At 31.8% G+C, this 22,062-nt stretch overlaps 1 protein-coding gene across 1 annotated transcript; it reads right to left on the minus strand.

The window, feature by feature from the left end:
* Window positions 1–13,194: 13,194 nt before the first annotated feature.
* LOC110607732 lies at window positions 13,195–21,760 on the minus strand. The gene is made up of 10 exons (XM_021746884.2): window positions 21,275–21,760; window positions 20,682–21,078; window positions 20,210–20,444; window positions 19,906–20,075; window positions 17,301–17,443; window positions 16,911–17,088; window positions 16,178–16,757; window positions 15,171–15,283; window positions 13,817–14,060; window positions 13,195–13,665 (listed from the first exon to the last, which is right to left on the minus strand). Exons 2-10 carry the CDS (start codon window positions 20,870–20,872, stop codon window positions 13,438–13,440), a joined length of 2,082 nt encoding a protein of 693 aa, XP_021602576.1. The 5' UTR covers window positions 20,873–21,078; window positions 21,275–21,760; the 3' UTR covers window positions 13,195–13,437.
* Between the last annotated feature and the right edge of the window lie 302 nt (window positions 21,761–22,062).

Raw genomic sequence — 22,062 nt, forward strand, 5'->3', positions numbered from 1 at the left:
GCCACTTAGTCCTTAGCGTTTTTAGCCCGATCCCCAAGGGCAAACTTTAAAGTTTTGGTCTCGTCCAGGTCCGCTTGGAGCTTGTCGATAAACTCCAAAATCTCTTTCATTGTGGTCTTCACCTCTCCAGAAACAAGCGAAGAGATGTGAGTATGAAGAGTCAATCTGAACAGGCCATGTGTCTAGGGTTGTGAAGACAACTGTAAACTTCGAATATGAAGAGTTGAAAACTAGTGGAGGACCTCTAATACAATATAATAATCGATCAAAATAAGTTACGAGCTATCACTATAAAACTGAATCATGTAGTAAGGGTCTAATAAGTTGATATGTGATCACAAAGGTTTCACTTATAAAAAGAAAAATCAGGATACTGTATCACTTGGTGCTTTATATTTTAGCGCCCGGTATTTTATATTTTAATATTATTAAATTATGGTATATTACAAATGTAATGCAAACATTACTATTTCTAAAAAAAATATATAAATTATAATTTGAAATGAATTAAAAAATAAAAATAATTTATTTTAATGCAGGAAGTACAATTTCTATAATTGCAATGCAGCCGACACTAGCAATTGGGTCCCCCGTAGGCTTAGCTTATTGCAGCCGACACTAGCAAATGGGTCCCCCGTGAGCTTAGCTTTTCAGAGCCAACTTCGGATTGAGAGTTTTTTTTCAAAAAAAATTATCAATTTTAATGATATTAAAAAATAATAGAAAAACATTATTATTGTGAAGCTTTAATTATATAAAAAGAAATTAAATACTAAAATAATAAGTAAATATCTTACTAAAATTTTATATTAATTTAAATAATAATGTCAAACATGGAAGGTTTGGGTATTTACAAGTACTTTTGATGGATTTATATCCTCATCACGATATTGTGCTATACTGTGCTAGTTAATTATGTTTCGATAGTGTATTCTTTTTGTAGTTTGGACATTTTATTATAATTAAAAAAATAAAAATATCAATAAAAAATAATTTACATATTTTGCTTCTTATTTATAACAGTGTTATCGTAACTCTGAAATATTTTGTTTTTTTTTAAAAGTAATTATATTAATTTTTTATATTAATTATTGAATAAAATATATTTAAAAAAAAGAGGATATTCATTCTGATGAAGAATTTTATTCTTCTGTTTTTTTTCTATGAATCTTTTAAAGTTCGATACTGGGAAAAGAGTTTGCAAAATAAAAAAAAATAATCAAGAGTCTACTAAAAATATTTTCGATGGAGAGTGTCCGATATTTAAGTAAGATCTGAGAATTTTATAGTATAGTTTTAATTGCAAAACATGTAGAGAAAAATAACAAAAAAAAAAGAGGAAGAAGAAGAAGCTGAAGAGGAAGATGAGAGGGAGAGGAGCCTCTCTTATGAAGGTATTTTGGACGTAGCCAAAAGGAGCCCCATGGGGAGATATAAAAATATGCTTTGGCATATTTTTTATAGTATTTTTTAGTTAAAATAATATTATAATTTTTATATGTTATTATGCTCTCACTCCCTAATACAATTAGTTGAGTAGAACAACTTAATGTAGATCGGAGTAAGAGAATATATTATATACTTATAATAGTAAGAAAATTCTAAACAAATTATTTTGTAAATGAAATTATTTTTTTTTTATTTTAGAGGTTTTATCTTTAGAGGTCTAGTCACGTAAAATCTTATATTTGGAGGTCTTATTTAAGTGGTGTAACCATAGGAGATCTTACTTTTGAAAGGTTTTTCCTTCCTTGCAAAAAATTTTATCTTCTCATTTGATCTTAGAGGTCTTCTCTTTCTTGTGGTCTTATTGGCGCTTCCAGACTTATTATTAGTTTTTCTCGATATTTAAGCTCATTGGAGCTTCCAGATTTATTAGCCTTACTCGGTATTAATAAATAATGTGTCTCGAAAAGCGTCTAGTTCCATATTTTAAATGAACAGAAATATTAATTTCGACTAATAATATTGACTCATACAATAAAGGAGTCCAATAAATAATATTTTATATGTATAAATTTCTTTAAAATTTTTCGATTCATAAAATACATAATCATTTTTTTTAGAAATATTATGTTAATTTTAACTAATAATAAAAGCTTTCATGCTAAGACAATGTTTAAATTTAAGTATGTACACATGTGCATATACAGATAGTGAATAATTTTAATTTTAGAATTGATAATGTTGTAAGCGATTATTAACACACCTATGTTAGGATAACATAATTTGTTATTATTTTCTATTGTAACTTACTGATATTATCTCCTTATATTTAGAGATATTTGCTAGCTTTTGAATTCATGTTATTGTATATAGATAGCTGCTGTAAACGTTTTGGAGATATAGTGAAATACATCAATTATATTTTCCTTAACATGGTATTAGAGCCACAAATTATGAGCTCATCATAAGTTATCTCTGCCCTTCCTCATCTTTTTCTTCTTCTTCTCATACCTTCTCAGTTAAACTTAATCCCACCAACTACTTAGCATGAAAAACTCAGTTCACTCCATTGCTTAATTATCATAAACTCACAGGTTTCATTGATAGTACTACCACACCTCCTCTCAAAACCAAACCTTCAAACATTGATCCTCCCGTTGCTATTCCTAACCTAATTTTGATTTTTGGTTCTAGAAAGATCAACTTCTTCATTTTTGGCTTTTATCCTCCATCTCTGAGGATATTTTTCCCTATATTATCAACCTGTTTGGAAGGCTTTAGCTCAAGCTTTTGGTTCCGTCTTCCAGAATTAGCAACTGCAACTTAATATTGCGCTTCAAGAGCTCAAACGCAATGATCTTCTGTTTTTGCTTTCCTTCATAAGGCCAAGGCTCTAGCCGATGAACTCCATGTTGCTGGTCATTCTCTTTCTCCTGCAAAATTCAATGTTATTATCAACAGCAATATGTAGTGAATTTCATTCTATCATCACAGCATTGGATCTTCGAACTGAATGGATCTCCTTCCATGAGTTGCATGGTCAACTAGTTAAACTAAGAGAAGTAAACTTTAATTGATTTTGGCGTTATTATCTATCATTTATGCAAAGTATATTTTCTAATAAATCCATGAAATTCTTTATATTCAATAATAATACATCAAAAGTAGCTGTTTATAACTAAAGATAGTTTTGAAATTCTAAAGTAAAATAACTAGCATAATCATGCATGAGCAGAGGCTATTTTAAAAATAAAGATCTATTCTACCTATTTATAATTTGATGGTGATATTGTAATTATAATAAAATGCACAAGTCGCCTTTTGCATGATAACGATATGACAGTGGTATAAGATGTAAATAAGTTAGTAATCTTTCACGTGGCAGATTATGATGTATGATAACAATTTTTTTTTTAAACAGTATGAATAATTAACTCCCAATGGCCGAGACCCATTTAGTCGACTTTGTGTGAATTAAGAGAACATGTTGCTAGCTCCTAGTTGTGCCCTTCCTTGCGTATACTGGGTTTGATGTGTAACCCTGCATGTCTTTGGCCTTATCGACCACCTCGACCTCGAACCTCAGTAAGCTCAAGGTTGTCCGTCAACTTGGGTCATCTCTAGCTGACTGCATCGACATCTAGAGGCTGTTATCTAGTCTGGCTGATGAAGTAGCTTGCCCAATCCAGCTCTGATCGACTTGAACTCAAAAACATGTCGACTTGGTGCTTGGTCGACTTGCTAAATCTGGCCGATGTGCTCAATTTGATCTGCTCGACTTGATCAAAACGATGACTTTGCCCCTAACGTGGTCTTCCTAGTCCATTACCGACCTGCTCAATCGTAAAGTTCAAGTTTGTTGACTCCATGTTTAACTGACCTGATTAATCTCCGCCATCTTACTCGCCGTGAGCTTCGAACCTAATGACATTGCTCGTGATCAACTTGCTTAATCCAACTTCAGCAACATGCTTGACCTGGTGTCGAACAAGCTGTTTCCTGCTACAGGAGCAATTTGAAATTGCTCCCGTGGCTGATGTGCCGAACACGCCTGTGACATAAGGGGTGTTGAGAATTCTGCACCACTTGTGACATGCATGCAAATAAGGGGTGCAGAGATTTATGTACCCCTGTGACATGCATGCAAATGTCACAGGGTGCAGAAATCGCTGCAACCCTGTGAAATATCACGTGAATATGTTCAGCACTTTAAGTGGCGAACATGTCTTCCACATTTGCTACCCCCATCCACCGCCCAACGGCCTGCATTTAAACTAATTCGGCAGTAAAACTGCAGAACTATACTCCCACCCGCCTATAAATCTGTTGTCTTCTTATTCTCTCTCCCGTCTCTTATTGGCTCTCACTTTTATAAATTTGCATAATTTTTATTTAATTTTCGATACAACTCAGTCGTTTTTCTATAAATTTCATAAAATTATCATATTTACTTGTTTCAACTCGACTGCAAAAAAAAATCAATGGTAAGTTTTAAATATTTTTTATTGTAAATTAAAATTTTTTTAATTTTATTGTAAATTTTGTCATAAAAAATAAATTATTAATATAAATTTTTTTTTGCAGGAATTAGAACGTTTAATTTCATTAGTCATATCGATCCAAACGTGATTGAGTGATTCATATTTGAAAGGTACCTATATAAAAATTCTCAATTTTTTAAATAAGTATATCATATTTATTGTGTGTAATTTTGATTTATTATAATTTTAAAAAATGAAAAATATTTTTTAGCAATTATGAAAATATTGAATTTACAATTTTTTTTTTAATTTTTATCAGAAAAATGGCGTTTCCTGTATATGTTAATATTCATTGGAATGGAAATATTATAAATTATTCTCATGGATACGATTATGATGGAGGTTTTTCAAATATTGTTCCTATGGCTAAAAGGATAAGTTTTAATCAATTGGTCGGAAAAATTGCTCGTGCCATTGGATTATCCGAGAATAATGAATATATAGAGACAATTAGTTTTAGAAAGCCTATAATTGTGGATGGATCCTTAAAATTTGAATGCATGGAGATATGGGGTGAAAATGATGTATCTAGCATGTTTAATTACTTATATCAAATTGGTGGTCTATCTGGTATAGAGATATATGTTAAAATACTTCATTGTGTTGATGCGATGAATGAGCATGCTGATGTAGGTCCATTTGGAACTGCTGTGGAATCAAATGTTGAGCAATGTGAAAAGCAAAATGTAGTTGATGATTATGGTTTATCTGATAGTTTTGGAGGGCCGTCAAATAATTTATCTGACAGAGTGGAGAATGAGGACGAGGATGAGGATGACGAGGACGATGACGATGATTCATGGATGTCAACTGAGGATGATGATGATGGTAATGGCATTTCCTGTATATGTTAATATTCATTGGGATGGAAATATTATAAATTGTTCTCATGGATACGATTATGATGGAGGTTGTTCAAATATTGTTCTCATGGATACGATTATGATGGAGGTTTTTCAAATATTGTTCCCATGGGTAAACGGATAAGTTTTAATCAATTGGTCGGAAAAATTACTCGTGCCATTGGATTATCCGAGAATAATGAATATATAGAGACAATTAGTTTTAGAAAGCCTACAATTGTGGATGGATCCTTAAAATTTGAATGCATGAAGATATGGGGTGAAAATGATGTATCTAGCATGTTTAATTACTTATATCAAATTAATGGTCTACCTGGTATAGAGATATATGTTAAGATACTTCGTTGTGTTGATGCGATGAATGAGCATGCTGATGTAGGTCCATCTGGAACTGCTGTGGAATCAAATGTTGAGCAATGTGAAAAGCAAAATGTAGTGGATGATTATGATTTATCTGATAGTTTTGGAGGCCGTCAAATAATTTATCTGACAGAGTGGAGGATGAGGACGAGGATAAGGATGACGATGACGATGACGATGATTCATAGATGTCAACTGAGGATGATGATGATGGTAATAATGGTCAGGAGGATAGTAGGAGTGAGTCTTGATATTACAACACCCAATTTCCTAATCCTATTGTGCCTGTTGTTCATCCTCCCCCATACGCAGAAATAGACTTCGATTTGCTTAGGGTGGATCCGTATGATAGGCCAGAAGGTCGTTCCTTTTGGGATCCTTCTAAAGAGTTTTCAGTTGGGATGATATTTCCTTCGAGAGATGCAGGGGCTACGGCTGCAAAAGAATATCACTCTATAATATGGAAGCAGACAAGTGGGACAACAGCTCTCCAAATTTCTCGTCCATGGCGACAGTATTCCGGAAGCGACTCAATCAGGGCATTAGTATAAGGCTCTCCAATGACCTGAAATGAACATTCAATCGTTATAACATAATTAATGTACATTTAAATTATTAATTTATTTTAACAATATTACCTGCTCGAGTAATAAACGATCAAGTTGATAACGCAGCTCTACTAATACGTGGGTGACAACCTCCGTAATCTATCTGGCATTACTCCACCTGCACAACATATTATATTACTAATCATATCTTTAAATATTAATTTTTTTAAAAAAAATAATATAATATCACGCACCTACTGCCTAGTGGAGCGTCATGATGTGGTACCCGATTAGACATTATAGGCGCAACTGTTGTAATACGTTCCCATGCCTATATCTGAAGGATGAACAGTGGACCAGCCATCTGCATAACTTCCGGATTTGTCGCCTTACATAACTGTCTGTATAACCATGCCAGACATGCCCCACCCCAACTATATCACTAAACAAGGATCCAATGACCCTCAAAATGTATGCTCGTGCGAACCGCTCTACAACTTCCTGATCAGCATCATCTGGAAGTTGACTAAACTCCTTAGCTAGCCAGATCATTTTCAGATAACACCCTCTTATGGCATTGTTAGGTGGAACGACACCTAACAATGCCTCACAAACTGATGGCCAATGGTGGCGTGATCAGCCTGTAACAGCTGCACCATTGATAGACAACCCGGTTATTAGTCCTACATCCTAAAGGGTTATGGTCATTTTCCCTTCGGGAAACATAAATGTATGCGTCTCTGGTCGCCACCGCTCAACAAGAGCCGTAATTAAATGCCAATCCAGAGCAAAAAAACCAAGTCGTATTACACCATAGAAACTTGAACGACGCAGGTGAGGTATTATTTGATCTGGAATATCGTCCAAATGTAAAATTGTACCTGCTCTTCTGCAACCTATCGCCTCGCTTTCTATAATTTATTGCCATATAGCCTCAGACCGATATTCAGCTTGTCCATACGGCAACGATGGATCATTGGGACCCGATAAAATGTAATCACGGCGATCATGACGGTTGCGTTTTCCCTCCATATCTGATTATACAAAATAATATACAATATCATATGTTATACAAATACACATTCACAAATATTATTATATTCATAATCAGTAACAATATTCAAACATCATTTATTCACTAAATAACAGTACATAATTTAACACTACAATAACATACATATTATAAAAAGATTATATCTATAAATCACAATAAATACTATTAATAATACATATTATAAAAAAGATTATATCCATAAATCACAATAAATACTATTAATTCAAAAATATTCCATTAAAAAATCAGAACAAATATTCTATCACAATAAATATTCTATCCAATAATACAAAAATTAATTTTAAATATTTTATTATAATTTTATTTATTTTATTATAATACAAACATTAAATATTTTATTAATTTTATTGTATTACAAAAAATAACTTCAAAACATTAATTTTATTATTTTCAAAAAATTAATTTTATTATAATACAAAAATTAATTTTAAATATTTTATTATAATTTTATTATAATACAAAAATTAAATATTTTATTAATCGTATTAATTTTATTATAATACAAAAAATAGTTTCAAAAAATTAATTTTATTATTTTCAAAATTTTAATTTTAGTATAATACAAAAATTAATTTTAAATATTCTATTATAATTTTATTTATTTCATTAATTTTATTATAATACAAAAAATAATTTCAAAAAAATAATTTTATTATTTTCAAAAAATTAATTTTAGTATAATACAAAAATTAATTTTAAATATTTTATTATAATTTTATTATAATACAAAAATTAAATATTTTATTACTCGTATTAATTTTATTATAATACAAAAAATAATTTCAAAAAATTAATTTTAGTATTTTCAAAAAATTAATTTTATTACAAAACAAAAAAAAATTAATTTTAAAATTATAAAAAAATAGAACGGATTAAATATTTTAAAAAATTTAAATTATTATATTCTTAAAAAACTATTAAATTTTATTACCTTTCTAATTACATTTATTATAAAAATATTAAATTTTATTACATTTTAAAGAATATTTACAAAAACTTATTTTCAAAATAAAATTCTTACTAATCAATTTATATATTATTATAATTCAACAACAAAAAATTTTTAAACTAGTAAAAAAAATAGAACGTATTAAATATTTAAAAAAATATTATATTCTTTAAAAACTATTAAATTTTATTATTTTTTTAATTATATTTCTTTTCAAAATATTAAATTTTATATGATATTGAAAAAAAATTTACAAAAACTTAAATATAAAATATAATTAATACTAATCAATTTATATATTATTATAATATTTGAATTTAAAATATTCTATTCTTTTAAAAAATTTTTTTTTCAAATATGATTTAAAATGTTTCTTCAGACATTACTTTATAAATATTTAAAGATGTACATTATATTTATTTAACTTTATTACAATCTTTAATTATATTTTACAGATAAATTATCATAAAAATATAATTAAATAAATTTTTTTAATTAAAACATTGATGCACGGTTAACATTTTTTTGAAAAATTTATTATTTATTCTCTTAAATTAAAATACTAATTATTTAATTTTTAAAAATTTTAAACTTTATTTAATAATATTTCTAAATTTATAAAAATTACATAAAAAATTATATTAATAATATCATTTAATCTGAAATATCTTATATTTTTTTAATTAAGATTTAATATTTTAATTTAATATTTTATTTTTATATATAAAGTAAAAAAATAAAAAAAATATATATTTTAAAATAAAAAAAAAAGTTTTAGAAATACCTGATGATATAGAGATCACGGTGTGTTGAAGAAGAATATTTTAGCATGTTGAAAGTGAAGGTATACAGGTGATGGCCTATAGCAAAGTGTGGAGAGGGAGAAGTGAAGAGCTGGAGAGGGAGAAGTGCAGAGCTGGAGAAGGGGAAAAGAAGAGCTGGAGAGGAAGAATGAAGAGCTGAAAAAGGAGATGGTGGGAGATTTGGCTTTAAAAGCCAAAGTGAGAGCCACGCGGACCTGCATGCAAAGTGCCAAACAATTTTATTTTGTCAAGGTTTTGTCGGGAATTCCTAACGAAACCTTGATACTTGTGCCATGGGAGCAATTTGAAATTGCTCCAGTGGCACGAAACAGTTTGTTCGATACTATTGGTGTGGCACGAAACAGTTTGTTCGATATTATAGTGTTGAACAAGCTGGTCCGCGTGGTAGTTCGACACCCATGGTATCGAACTGCCTTTTGCTCGATACTCTAAGTGTATTCGGTAGTATGACTGCCGAACACACTGAACTGACACACAGAATCCGAAAATATTTTTGAATTCCACTTAAATTGATAAATATTTTTTGTTTTATGCATGGATCGAAAAAATGCTCTCAGCTGCACCCTTCCACCTCAAGCTCTTTCACTGACCTGTCAAGCATGATCCGGTCGAGCTCTTCCATTGACCTGTCCAAGGTGACCTGGTCTGAGTTCTTTTGCCAATCTGCTGAGCATGATTCGATCGAGCTCCTCCACCAACCCACACGAGTTGACCAGGTCCGAGTTCTTTTACCGACCTGTTGAGTGTGATCAGCTGGAGTCTTCCAACTTGAAAGTTGATCATCTGGTGCCTTTTCAACGATCATGACACAATGGCCCATGCACGATCAATTTCGTGTAAACAATGTGATGTGCACTAACTCCTCGTAGCCTTCTTCCATAAGTAATATGAGTTTGTTGTGTAGCTTTGCATGTTTATGGACAATAACCAACTTCACCGATTCTCTCAGCTTCGAGCTCATCAAACCCAACTTGTTTGAATACACGGACTTGGTATCTACCGGCCTGGCCAACCTTGCCAACCTACTTAATCTAGCTATTGCACTCTATGGAACCCAAGTTCGAAACGGTCGACTTGGTATCTAACTGACCTGCTCAATTTGGCCAACTTGTTATTGTCTGAGGATACAACTTTGTGGGTCTGTGTTCAAATGATGACCATTAATAATCACTCTCCATTCATTTGACTTCTTGTGGTTTGTGTTTGAGCTTGTTGCTTTGTTGTCCTACTTGTGCTTAGGATCTTCTCTTTTGGTACTTTTATGCTCGTCAAGGCCTTCCAACCTGTCTAGAGCCACCCTCATCTTTCAAGGAACATATACATGCTCGTTTCTTTGGCATTTCTTCTTCTTTTTCTTTTTAAAAAAAAGAACAATCAATATTTGATAATTCTAAACTTCTGGACACTTCAAAATCATCAAGAAATTTTAACAATCAAATTATTTTTCAAATTCTAAATAATTATATTTCCAATACCTGATATCAAATATTGCTCTAAGGGAAGAGGTTTGAAAGACCAATAAATTTTGTTTCTTATCTAGCAATAATAGGAAATGATACCTCAAGCTTTGTCAAATAACTTTGGGGGTATAATGAGTTTTTTTTATAGTTGGGTTATTGCAAAGTTTCAACTTTCTTTTTACACAATATTTTAAATCATATAATTTAAATTGTATGTAGATTTTAATGGATGAGCTTGTAGAAATAATAAAATTTCTTTATTTTCTCATAGACGTACAGATACCACTTGATAAAAAATTTTCCACTTATTTCTTTATATGAGTCTTTTAAGATCAAGATAAGAAGAAATCTATAAAATAAAAATAAAATAGTCAGGAGTCTTGTTGAGAATGTCTCGTGTGAAACCCTCGTATATTTGAGTCAGATATGAAAACTTTAAAGTTTTAATGGTAAGAGATACAAAGGGGAGAAAAGAAGAGGAAGGAGAAGTGAAAAAGAGAAGAGGAGAGAGGAGGCCCTTCTTATTAAGGTGTGCTTGACTTAGCCAAAAGGGGCCTTTATATACCTACCTAATCTACTTTATGGGTAGTTATGAGAATATGCTTTGATATATTCTTTAATGGGTCATTTTTAGTTAAAATAATATTATAATTTTTATACGTCATCACATTACTTTTAGTATTAAATATCAACAAACGTGTTTGAGAAGATAAATTATCTTATACATTTATGCATGTAATATATATTTCTTCCCCATAATTTGTTTATATTTTTTTTTCAAAATTATTGTCTATTTTTTAATATTATTATATTAACTATTATAATTTTATTTAATTTTATCTCTAAAATTTTTTAAAATACTTTTTAATAAAATTTAATATATTTAAAATAAATATAATTGAAAAGTTAATAAAAAATTATATAAAAAAATAAATAAAAATTATGAAACAGAGAATAAATTTTATTCTTTTCATCTTATAATTTTTATATTTTTTTATTATTTTAAAATTATTTACTTTTTATTTTTATATTATAATAAGATATGAATCAATTATTATAATGCTATTTAATTTTATTTTATTTTTAAAATAATTTTTCATTAATTGCAATTTTTCTAAACACTTCAAAATATTTTTTAAAATTTAATAAAATTAATATATTTAAGAGTTGTATAATAAAAAAATTATTTTTTTTAATTTATATAAAAAAGTAAAGCCGATAAAAATTATGAGAGGGGTACTAATTATTAATAGTAATGAAATTCACATAACACTTATATTATAAAAACTAAATATATACGTACGCACATATATTTAAGTATTTTTATTTATTACGCCTCAATTTTCATCCCAACTTAATAAACAACTATATTAAAAAAATTATTAAATTATAAAGAAATATTACTTTTTAAACAAATAAAAAAATTTTAAACATAATTTTAAATTTATAAATTTGGCCATGTTTCAAAGTAATGTTTTTTTTTTAAATTTAAATATTTATATGATTACAATTAAAATTAAAATTAAAGTGTTTAATAAATAAAAATACTAAATACATATATGGAAATAGTTTGTTATTACTATTGAAATAAGAATAGGAATTTGCTTGCCCTTTTGCATTTGGAATAAGAGGCCAAACTTAATTCTGTTCAATTCTTACTAAATTGTACAAACTCAGGAAGTGCTCACAAAATTCCGAGTACACGTTTCCCACAAATTGTGGCAAATAGTTTGTTATTACTATTTTCATTTTCAGTACATAAAAAGATAATTACAATTCCAAACCATCCCATCAACAAACAAAAATAAATTTTGCCAAGCTATTTGTGCAAGCATTTGTTTCTAAATTCTCCTTTCACTTTTTCAAATCTCTATCTTTTTTTTTTTCAAATTTGCAATTTCGTCAATATATGACTTCAATTCTTCCATTAGCTTATTGTTCATCTCCTCAACTTGTCCAACTCAAACAACAGTTTTGCTTCTCTCACTTGAAATTCTTCAATTTGATATTCTTGTAAACTAGAAATGATTCATTGCAACTTGTACCTTATGCAGCATCAACCAATTGAAACAAGTTACACCTATTTAGATCCTGAAATCTATCCAGAAATATAATCGAGTATATTTGAGTATTCAAAATTAACTTCGCAATGAATATAAATAAATTTCAAATTTTATATATTAGATATTCATTATCTAAATTTATTTATATCACTAATTAATTTAATTTAAAATAAAATATATATTTTATAATAATATTTATAAATTTTTTTTACGTTCCCATTTAAATATTTATTTAAAAATATCAATTTTTAAAATAAAATTATTAATTATAATTATATTTGTATGTAACGAGAAATTATTTGTATAGTAATAATCAATTTTGAGATGAATTCGAGTAGGTGAATTTCAGATTGTGTGATACCCTACTTGTATTCATTTTTTGTATTTAAATTAAATTGGTGTTACGAAAAATTTAAAAACTAAAAGAAATAAAATACGAAAAAGGCAAGGAATGGCACAATTGTAAATATAAATTTATCAAGGGAGAATGAACCCACTAGCTGAATAGGAATGGCTACAGGTGTAGAGGATGACCAACAAGCAATTATAAAAATGGAGCATAAAAAACAACACAAAAGACGGAAAGCATTTCTCAACCACCTTTTGTTTGGGGGAAGGTACATCACCTTTCCCTGCAAGCATAGGACAAGATCTTTCACAGTCATTCATTCCTAGGACTAATAGAGATTCAAGCAGATGATTTTTTTTCTTCCAATTATTATTTATTGTTGAAATTTACACTCCCCTGGATATTCTGATTACTGTACATATACATGCATATTCTGTTGCACAAAATTACAAGCTTCAATCATTTCTTTTTCTTGTCTTCATTTCCTCTCTCGAGAGCTACAGGGGCTGCAGGTATGCTAAACCACCATTCTCTCAATCTCCTTTCCCATCTTTCACTGCTTGCTTTCCTAGGAGGTGAATACCTTGTAAATGCCTCCAAAAAGCTCATTAGAACTAAGTACTTCACAGGTATGAAAACTAGGATTAAAGCAATGCATACGAGTGCTGCTGCAAATTTCTCGCTCGCCTGTCATTTCAGACACCAAACAAGTATCGTTACATGCTAGAAGAAAATGGCTATAACTCTGAATGGAAGGATGAACCATGCTTTTGATGAACTTAAGTTAGAGAGAGAGAGAGAGAGATGCTTAAGCCAGTGGAAACAAAAAGAAAGAAACCTGAGGGAAAATGGACAGCAATAAGGCACGAAACTTGAGAAGAAAAATGTTTCCATCTTGGATGAGCTGCTCAGCCTGAGAAATTGCATTCTGAACAGCCAAAAGCTGCTCCATTGTGGTCATTGGTGGAGGTGCTGTTACCTTAAGTTCATTGATGGGGCTTCCTTGGTTAAAGAATCCGGTAAGCACCATAAAGATTGAAAGAAAGATGAATATAATTCCAAAAGCATAAGCCAACCATCCCCTGAGAAAAAAATCCTGTAAGTTCTCATGAAGTAAACCTAACAGTATAATGTGTGCAGGGAATATTGATGTATTATAAAACATGCAACTAATCTCCCCTAGATTTATATTTCTGTTTCTCTAACAATCCTTTTTATTGTTCTCTCTAAAAACCACAGTTACGTTAACAAGGGAAAACCAATAAAGAAATATCATATTCTCAAAAACATCTAATAAAGAAACACAAGGGACTATCTTTCAAGGCTTGGGACTTTGCTTAAGTTGACAGGTGTGACAACCACCAAGCTAATTAATCCTATGGGTGCCGCATGATGCAAACAACTATAATGAGGCTTATTAATGCCTCATCCCACTTCACACATCAAGAATATGAATTTGTATTTTTAGAAGGGTACAACCACAGAGAGCAATATTCCATTCTGAGCAATTTAACACAATAATGCATTCAACCAAGCAATGTTCAGCCCTTTCAACTATACTCGATAAATGCATGGATAAAACACTCTGTGACAGGAGAGGTTGGTAAATGCAGTGTAGTCAAATGTGAGCTGCTCAGTTATCTAGGCACCTGGGTAAGGCAACACACAACTAAGTCCGCTAACATGGCAAAGATAAAAGTAAAATTTGCTCCCAAACTGAAATACTGGATTACAACTTGGCGACAGTTACATATGAGAAGAGGGTCAGGGATGGGTAAATCCACAATTCCTCTGCACTCCTGTCACTTCCCTGCCATGTTTCCATTCCTATCAGAACTATAAGCAAAGAGAGGTAGACATAACAGTACTAAAAACCTAGTGAGTTCCAGCTCCCATCATATCATCAAACATCTCATTGCAAAAGGCAGAAAACAGATAAGCTAGGTATGACCTAATTCTTGGCACATCCTAGGTAAATTGTGCAGTATTGACAACTCGACTTAGACAAACCACTGCAATATCTTGCCATTCATTGCTTTGGTAAATGCAAAAGCATGAAAAAACAAAAATAGATAAAGCAACATTAACTATTCAAAAATATAGTCCAATATTATTGGAACAACTCGATTTTCTCACATCAATATTTACTTAGATGCTCATCGGAAATCTATAACGTTAAAAATTTGTCTTACCTCCAAATGACATAAGAAAAAATAATACAGAAAACCAAAGATTTCATAGGATCATCCCAATATGCCAAGGAAAGAAGCCCCTTTCCAACTTCCATGACAGGGTGAAGCAGCTCCTGGAAACAGATGAGAACAAATTACAAGGAAATCATGTTAGATTATAGTGGAATTGAAGTAGGGAGGTAAAATATGTTGGATGAAGACAATAAAAAAGAGAACGTTATAAGGTCCCATTTGATGACACAGTATAAACAGTTTGATATGCTAAGCAACTGTAATACACATATTTGACAGCATAAATACTGTGGGAAGTCCCACATAGAATATCTATGAAATGAAAGGGCAAATATAAATGGTTGATTGTAAGATTGCATTGACTAGACATTTTGATGTGTAAAGCAACTTAATGAATTGTTTAGGCTTATATTAAAATACGTCAAGGTATTTTTCCAGCAATCTCTCCAAAATTTAATATGGCAGAGGCTAGATTGAGTTGTGGGTTTGAGTCACCCATAAGTTTGCATAATTGAGTCCATATTGGATTAACAATAGTTGATTGTCAAGTGCCAACCATTTGGTTGCACTTGATGGGGAGCGTTGAGCACTCAACAGCGAAATCTATAAATGAAAGGGGAAAATATAAATAGTTGGATTGCAACATTAACTTGACTAGTCATTTTAATGTGTAAAACATCTCAACCACTCGTATGAACGCATATTAAAATAAATTAAAGAATAAGGTGTCCAGCCCACTCTCCAAACCTTTTACAAGTTCTGACACATAAACTCGGATGACTAAGAGATCATTCACAATGCTATCACTGATAGGAAACATAATATTATTCTGCACTTCAAGTCAACCAAAGGTTTCATCTTCAATTATAATTCACACTCAATAAGAATAATGGCAAGTAAATGGCAAAACAACAAAGGGAGGAAGAAGCATCTTTCAGAATATATATGGTTGCAAAAAAGCAGTGGAAGTAATTAAATGATATTATCAGTATTACCTTCATTACTGCCAAATTGGTGTCAATGCCATCTACTTTAACTCCATCAACTGTTTCTTGTGCTAGAACCGCCTTTTTATAGCTGTTTCTAGATTCCTTAACAGCTCTTTCCAATGAACTCATCTCTCCCACAGCTATCTCCCCCACAGCAAGTGCAGCCTCATTTTCATCACTTGAACTTGTTCCAAATACAAATCCTAAATTGGAAAGCATGGCCAATGCTGAGATTGAATACATTCCACCTCCAGCCTTAAAATCATTAGTGCGTTCTACTGCTCTCATGGAAGACATGCTTGCAAGAGTTTCTAGTATCAAATCTCCACCAGGAAGTTGATCACAAAGATTAAACATAAGAAGAGACTCAAATCGAACAGTATTTACAGAGCTAATATCTTGAATGGCTTGTAGTCGTAGAATTCCAAGGACAGCCTTTGAAAGTGCTTCTTCCCGTTCAACTCCTGTTATTTGAAACTTATTTATGAATCTGTGAACATACAAAATTTCCCGGATAATAGCTAGCCAGTAATCACGGCGACTATGCCCTTTAAGCTCAGGAAACTCCATAACAACTGGTTCTGATCTGCAGGAAGTATTTACAGATTAATAATCAATAGAGACTTCAGAAGTTCTCAATTAAGATTTAAGAGAGAATGAGACTGCAGATCTAATATGACGAAATCAGAAGTAAACACTTATTCAATAATAGAAGAAATATATATCAATCATGCCTTACAAGGAAATAGACTTATACAAGACCGCCTTGTCAAAAAGTCGGGTGCCCCATGGTCCAGTTAACTCTGGTTTGACAACTTGTTTTAGATCATCTGATAAATCATATACTTTGGGTTTGTCATAAGATACAACACGAAGAGCTTCAAAGTACAGTGCATGGTCCGTGAGAATTAGCCGACCTGCAAACATGACAGTGTATAAGAAAAATTGGCTGCACATTGACTTACATTAAAAAAAAAAAATTGGTGAAAGAAAAGGAAAATTGTACCATCCAAATATTTCTTTACAAAAATTTTCTGTTAGAATGTTTGTTCACATCAGTCACATCTGTTTTACAAAGAGGAGCACTTGAAAAGAAGATTGAACCACTTTATTTATCAAGTGAACCTACCTGGCCAAGCAGATATTCCAACATGTTCAAGAACTGGTTGGGTGGTGACTGTTCCATCCACTTCCAGAATCTTTTCTCTTCTTGATAATCGAACAGCAGAAAGAAGTGATGATTCTGACTGGCTCTTCATCTTTTTTATTGCCCTGTACAGAAGACCTCAAAATATAAAAATTGGATAATCTGCACCCAGCTGCCTACATACCATAACATTGGAAAAATAAAAATAAAAATAGTGGTCATACTAAACTAAAATAACATCATAAATCACAGACTTTATATGACCAACTACGAAGGAGAAGGGAAGACAGAGAAGGGAAGAAGGAGAAGGAGGAGGAGGACGAGTAGCAGGAGGATGATGAGGTTTCCCACACTGGTTAGAAAGTCCGGTCTTGAATGTTATATAGCTCCTGCAACCCTCCCCTTACACGCTAGTTCGAGGTGGAGTTGAGTAGGCTTATATCATTTGGTAATAGAGTAGTTTAAAGGGGTCAAGAAGGACACATCCCACATTGGTTAGAGAGAACAGTCTTGGGTATTATATACATCAGTTTGCAACCGTCCCCTTACAAGCTAATTTTTGAGGTAGGGTTAGGCATGCTCATACCAGAGGAGGGGAAGTAAATAAAAAAAAGATCATAAATCATACAGATTTTATATGAACGACTATGAAGTTCAAGTTTAGATACTAACAAAGAAACCAAAGATTGTTTATTAGAATGAGTATAATAAATGCATGATATCTGATATTTAATGAAATGTTTGAGGTATTACAACAGTAGAGGGAAAGAAAAGAGGATAAGAGAGAAAAGGAGAGGAGGGGAAAAGTACACAAACTGCTTTCCAAATTAAATACCAATTCCATTTCAAAAGCCCAAGAAAAGAACAAGATACAGATTTGATTATCATTCAGACGATCCTACCTGTTATTAATGACAAAGTAGGAAACTCTAAACCAACAATAAATGGGAAGCAAACAACTCTCTAGTAGACCATATAGTTCCTATAAAGTATTTAACACTCCTAAATAGTAAGATTTACCAGATTAATGTGAATTTTTTTCCTTTACTGGCACATATATATTTACATTTCAGATTGAAGCCAACATCACCTAATATTCTCCCTTTTCTTTTTAACCAGACTTTCTTCAGTATCTCCTAGTCACCCACCCACTCTCCTAAGCTCTTAAAATTCATACTGATTTGCTGGTTTACATAAAACCATGAGGAACCTATGATTTTACTGCAAATCAATATAAATGAATCCCTTATTATCCTCAAATCTAACAAGTAATTGTCCTAAAATACCCTAATTTACGGGTCTACACAACCTTAATGTAGTAACAGTTAACAAATCCTGAGACTTTTATATTCACTGACAGTACATGATTTGTCCCCCACACACATACTGAAACTAACATTTCAAAGGGGATGCAAGCAATTTGTATAAATTCATAAGTTCAATTTCTTGGATCATGTATTCCATTTATCAAAGTGCAAATTCCACTGCAAAAGGAAAGTTCTTCACCCCCTTTGGCAAGTTTAAAGCCTTTTATATGTTGTTTGGTTGTTTAATGCAACAGGGCTGCAAATCACAAGTATGATTTTACTCGGTAAAGTAATATGATTTAATCTCAGCTGAAAATAGAGGTATACAAAGCTCCAGCACAAGATTATAGGAATTTACTACTAAGTAAACATTATAAAATATCAGAAGACCAGAGAAACAATTTATCTATGGCCTATGGTGGTATGAAAGAGAAAAAAAAGGGTCTTGAGGAATTATAGTACCCTACTTATCAACAACTTCAAAAATTTTTCCATTTTCCTAGACCACAAAAACCATGATAAATTATACTTGTTAAAATGCAAGGGAACTCGTGATAGTAAAAAAGATGCTCTAGAAAAGTACATTGAAGATCAAAGATTTGGTCCAGACTCTAGATTAAATGGAATTTGGGAGCCTAAGAATCTATTTCTACTTTTAGTTTAATTTATGATTTTATGTTTATTCAGTCAACTAGCTGCTGCTTACTTTACATGCTCATCTTTGATTTTTGGACCTGCTGGGAAGGGTGGAGTTATATATGTGTGTATATGTATGCGTATATAAGTATATATGTTAGGACTTTGACCATGTAATGTCCTACCTAGTCTAGTAGTTTAATAAAATTAGGGATCTTTGTTGCTTAGAAGCCCAAGTCCAGTGAGGTTATCATATTCTCTGTTAAAATCAATTTGAAATTCCAGTGATCGATTATTGAGTGAATAAGTTCCAGTAATTTTACTTTTCTCAGTTGTGTCATGGAAGTTTGATCCTAGACTGGGGGAGGTTTTCTTGATATTAGTCCTAAACCCAACTGGGGTGAGGCTGATAGTTTTATCTAATTACATAACCTCTGTAAAAAGAATCCACCTAACTTCAAATTGCTCCCCCATTCTGCTATAGTTCGCCTAACTTCAAATTCTAACATCATTTACAAAATGACAGCAACTTAATAGGGAAAGAGGTATTCCAAAAAACAAGTCTTCAACATTTATAAGGAAATGTGGTAACAATGGGTGTTCTAAAAACAAATTCTCAATATTTAATAAGGAGACGTGATTACCTCTCTAGTCCACTTAGGTACTTGTCATAGGTGGAGAATTGAAGTCGACCACCAGTTGACCTAGTAAACACCTCAAAAAGATTTTCACTGATAACTACGTCAGCAATGATAGGAACTACTGGAGCTATCCGCAAAAAGGCCTCCAGCCCGACTGTTAAGTCCTCATCTACCTGGAAGAAAGATGAAAGCCACACATTCATCAATAGTAAGGTGCATTCAAGGACCACAGACAATAATTTAATAACTTATAAGCATGATGTTGCTTAGAATGGAAAAGCCTAACATAGTTAATGAACAAACTCACATTAAGCAAAGGTTGGCTAGCAGCTGCTGGGGTCTCCCAAGCTAGCATCATGTCATATGTCAATCGTCGAAACTTTTTATCAGTTAGATGACCCGTTACTTGAATAGATAGAGCCAATGCTCTGAAGCAGCAGTATTCCACAAAGTTCCTTGCATACCGGGATGGATGCTTTATTGAATCAGAAGCCTTTAGATTGAAGCTTTCCTGTAGCTCAGTTGCAGAGACGCCAAGGATTCTGCATTATTGTTTCCTTTGTCCATGAGGAGATAATAATTAAGCAAAAAAAAATCCTCGCATCTCTCGAGATAAGCATTAGATTATGTCATAAAAAAGAGGCAGAATGCTAGCCTGCCTAATAGTTAACTAGATAACTAAACGCATGGAAAACTCTAAATCAACCTATATCGTAGAAATGCAGAATAAATAAAGCAAAGATAAGGAACAAGCATGCAATATAAAACTAAGCACTTACTTTGAGCATCTACGAATAACCACATTAGCCAGTGGAGATAGTTCCGCTATCCAATTCCTGCTTGCAGATGGAGACCTTCCCATCTCCTCAAATTCATCATCAAAAGAACTTCGCTTGCTAAGTAACCATTTAAATGATCCTTCTCTTACTAGACCCTCAAGCATATTTCTGGCTTTGCTAGTAGTTGCCATCTCCAGTTGCTTATTCAAAACCCAAGGACCAAATTCACTAGTTGCTTTCGATCTGAATGCAACCCATGGCGGATACCCAAAATATTGAATATCCCCTTTCTTCAAATCCCAGAATTCAAATCACCAGTTCAATAATTCTAGTCAGAACCCTTCAGGACCTGACTTTTTTTTTTTTTCCAAATCCAGCTATCAGGTTCTCCAAAAACCTAAGCCCAAAGCCTCAAGTTAAAAGAACATCGAGAACTTACTGAAAGTGAACAGTTTAAAACACCAAAAAGCAAATCTCAACTTCACACATGATATTCTATCAATCCTCACCACATCTACTCAAATCAAAAGACCAAAATCCCTTTTTGAACTAACTCTCATTAACTACAAACCAAAATTGTGAACAAAGCTTACCTGGAAGTTATTCCCACTCTTCAATTCTCTTCAAATTGCAATATTGCAAGAACCCAGCATCAGATTAAGTTGAGAAAAAAAATACTTTGAATGCAACCACTTCAGCCAATCGCAAATTTCACAAAAATACGTAAACAGAGAGGGCAAAGAAGACGAAAAGAATCAAGCAGCTGCTGCTTCTAAAGGGTTTATTCAAGGTTCTGTCGTGATTGGGGGTTTATCCAAAAGAGACATGTGAGGGAGAGAGAGATAGAGATAGATGGTTTTGTTTGTTGGGCAAGTGACGCGCAAGATTGAGGCGCTATCAAGGATTCTCTTGTCTCCACCAAATGAAGAAACTTCTCTGATTAAAAATAAAAATAAACTCCTGAAAAACATAAGCTAGCTTTTAATTAAAATCTTATGGTTCTAAACAATAGGATTTCAAGATGCATCGTTATGAAAACATTTGAATTCAATTTGAAATAAATTCTGCTTCTTCGGAGAAAAAAAAAAAAAAAAACTCCTGCTTTGAAAGAAAAATTCTGAATATTTTACTTCATATTAATAGACTAAAGAATGAGTCCTTAGCTGGTTGCAGAGGTTTTTAAGTTCCTTGTCTAGGTTTGGATAAACTAAAAATGTTATTAGAGATGCCGGTTGATGGTAGAATCATAATAGAACTAGGACATAAAGGCCTACTCTTAACTGTTAGAGAAGTCTGTTTTAAATAATGTTATAGGCTAATTATCGTAGTATTTTTTCATATGAAAGTGTCCAATTAATTATTTTTATTATTAATAAAATGT

This window comes from Manihot esculenta, chromosome 5 (assembly GCF_001659605.2).
Source record: "Manihot esculenta cultivar AM560-2 chromosome 5, M.esculenta_v8, whole genome shotgun sequence".
Lineage (NCBI taxonomy): Eukaryota > Viridiplantae > Streptophyta > Magnoliopsida > Malpighiales > Euphorbiaceae > Manihot > Manihot esculenta.

Excerpts from the sequence above, each read along its gene's own strand:
- LOC110607732 (XM_021746884.2), bottom strand. The coding sequence starts at position 20,872 with ATGGCAACTACTAGCAAAGCCAGAAATATGCTTGAGGGTCTAGTAAGA. Across the intron at positions 17,089-17,300 it reads TGGAATATCTGCTTGGCCAG|GTCGGCTAATTCTCACGGAC; the intron begins GTAGGTTCACTT and ends TCATGTTTGCAG. Across the intron at positions 16,758-16,910 it reads TTGTATAAGTCTATTTCCTT|ATCAGAACCAGTTGTTATGG; the intron begins GTAAGGCATGAT and ends TACTTCCTGCAG.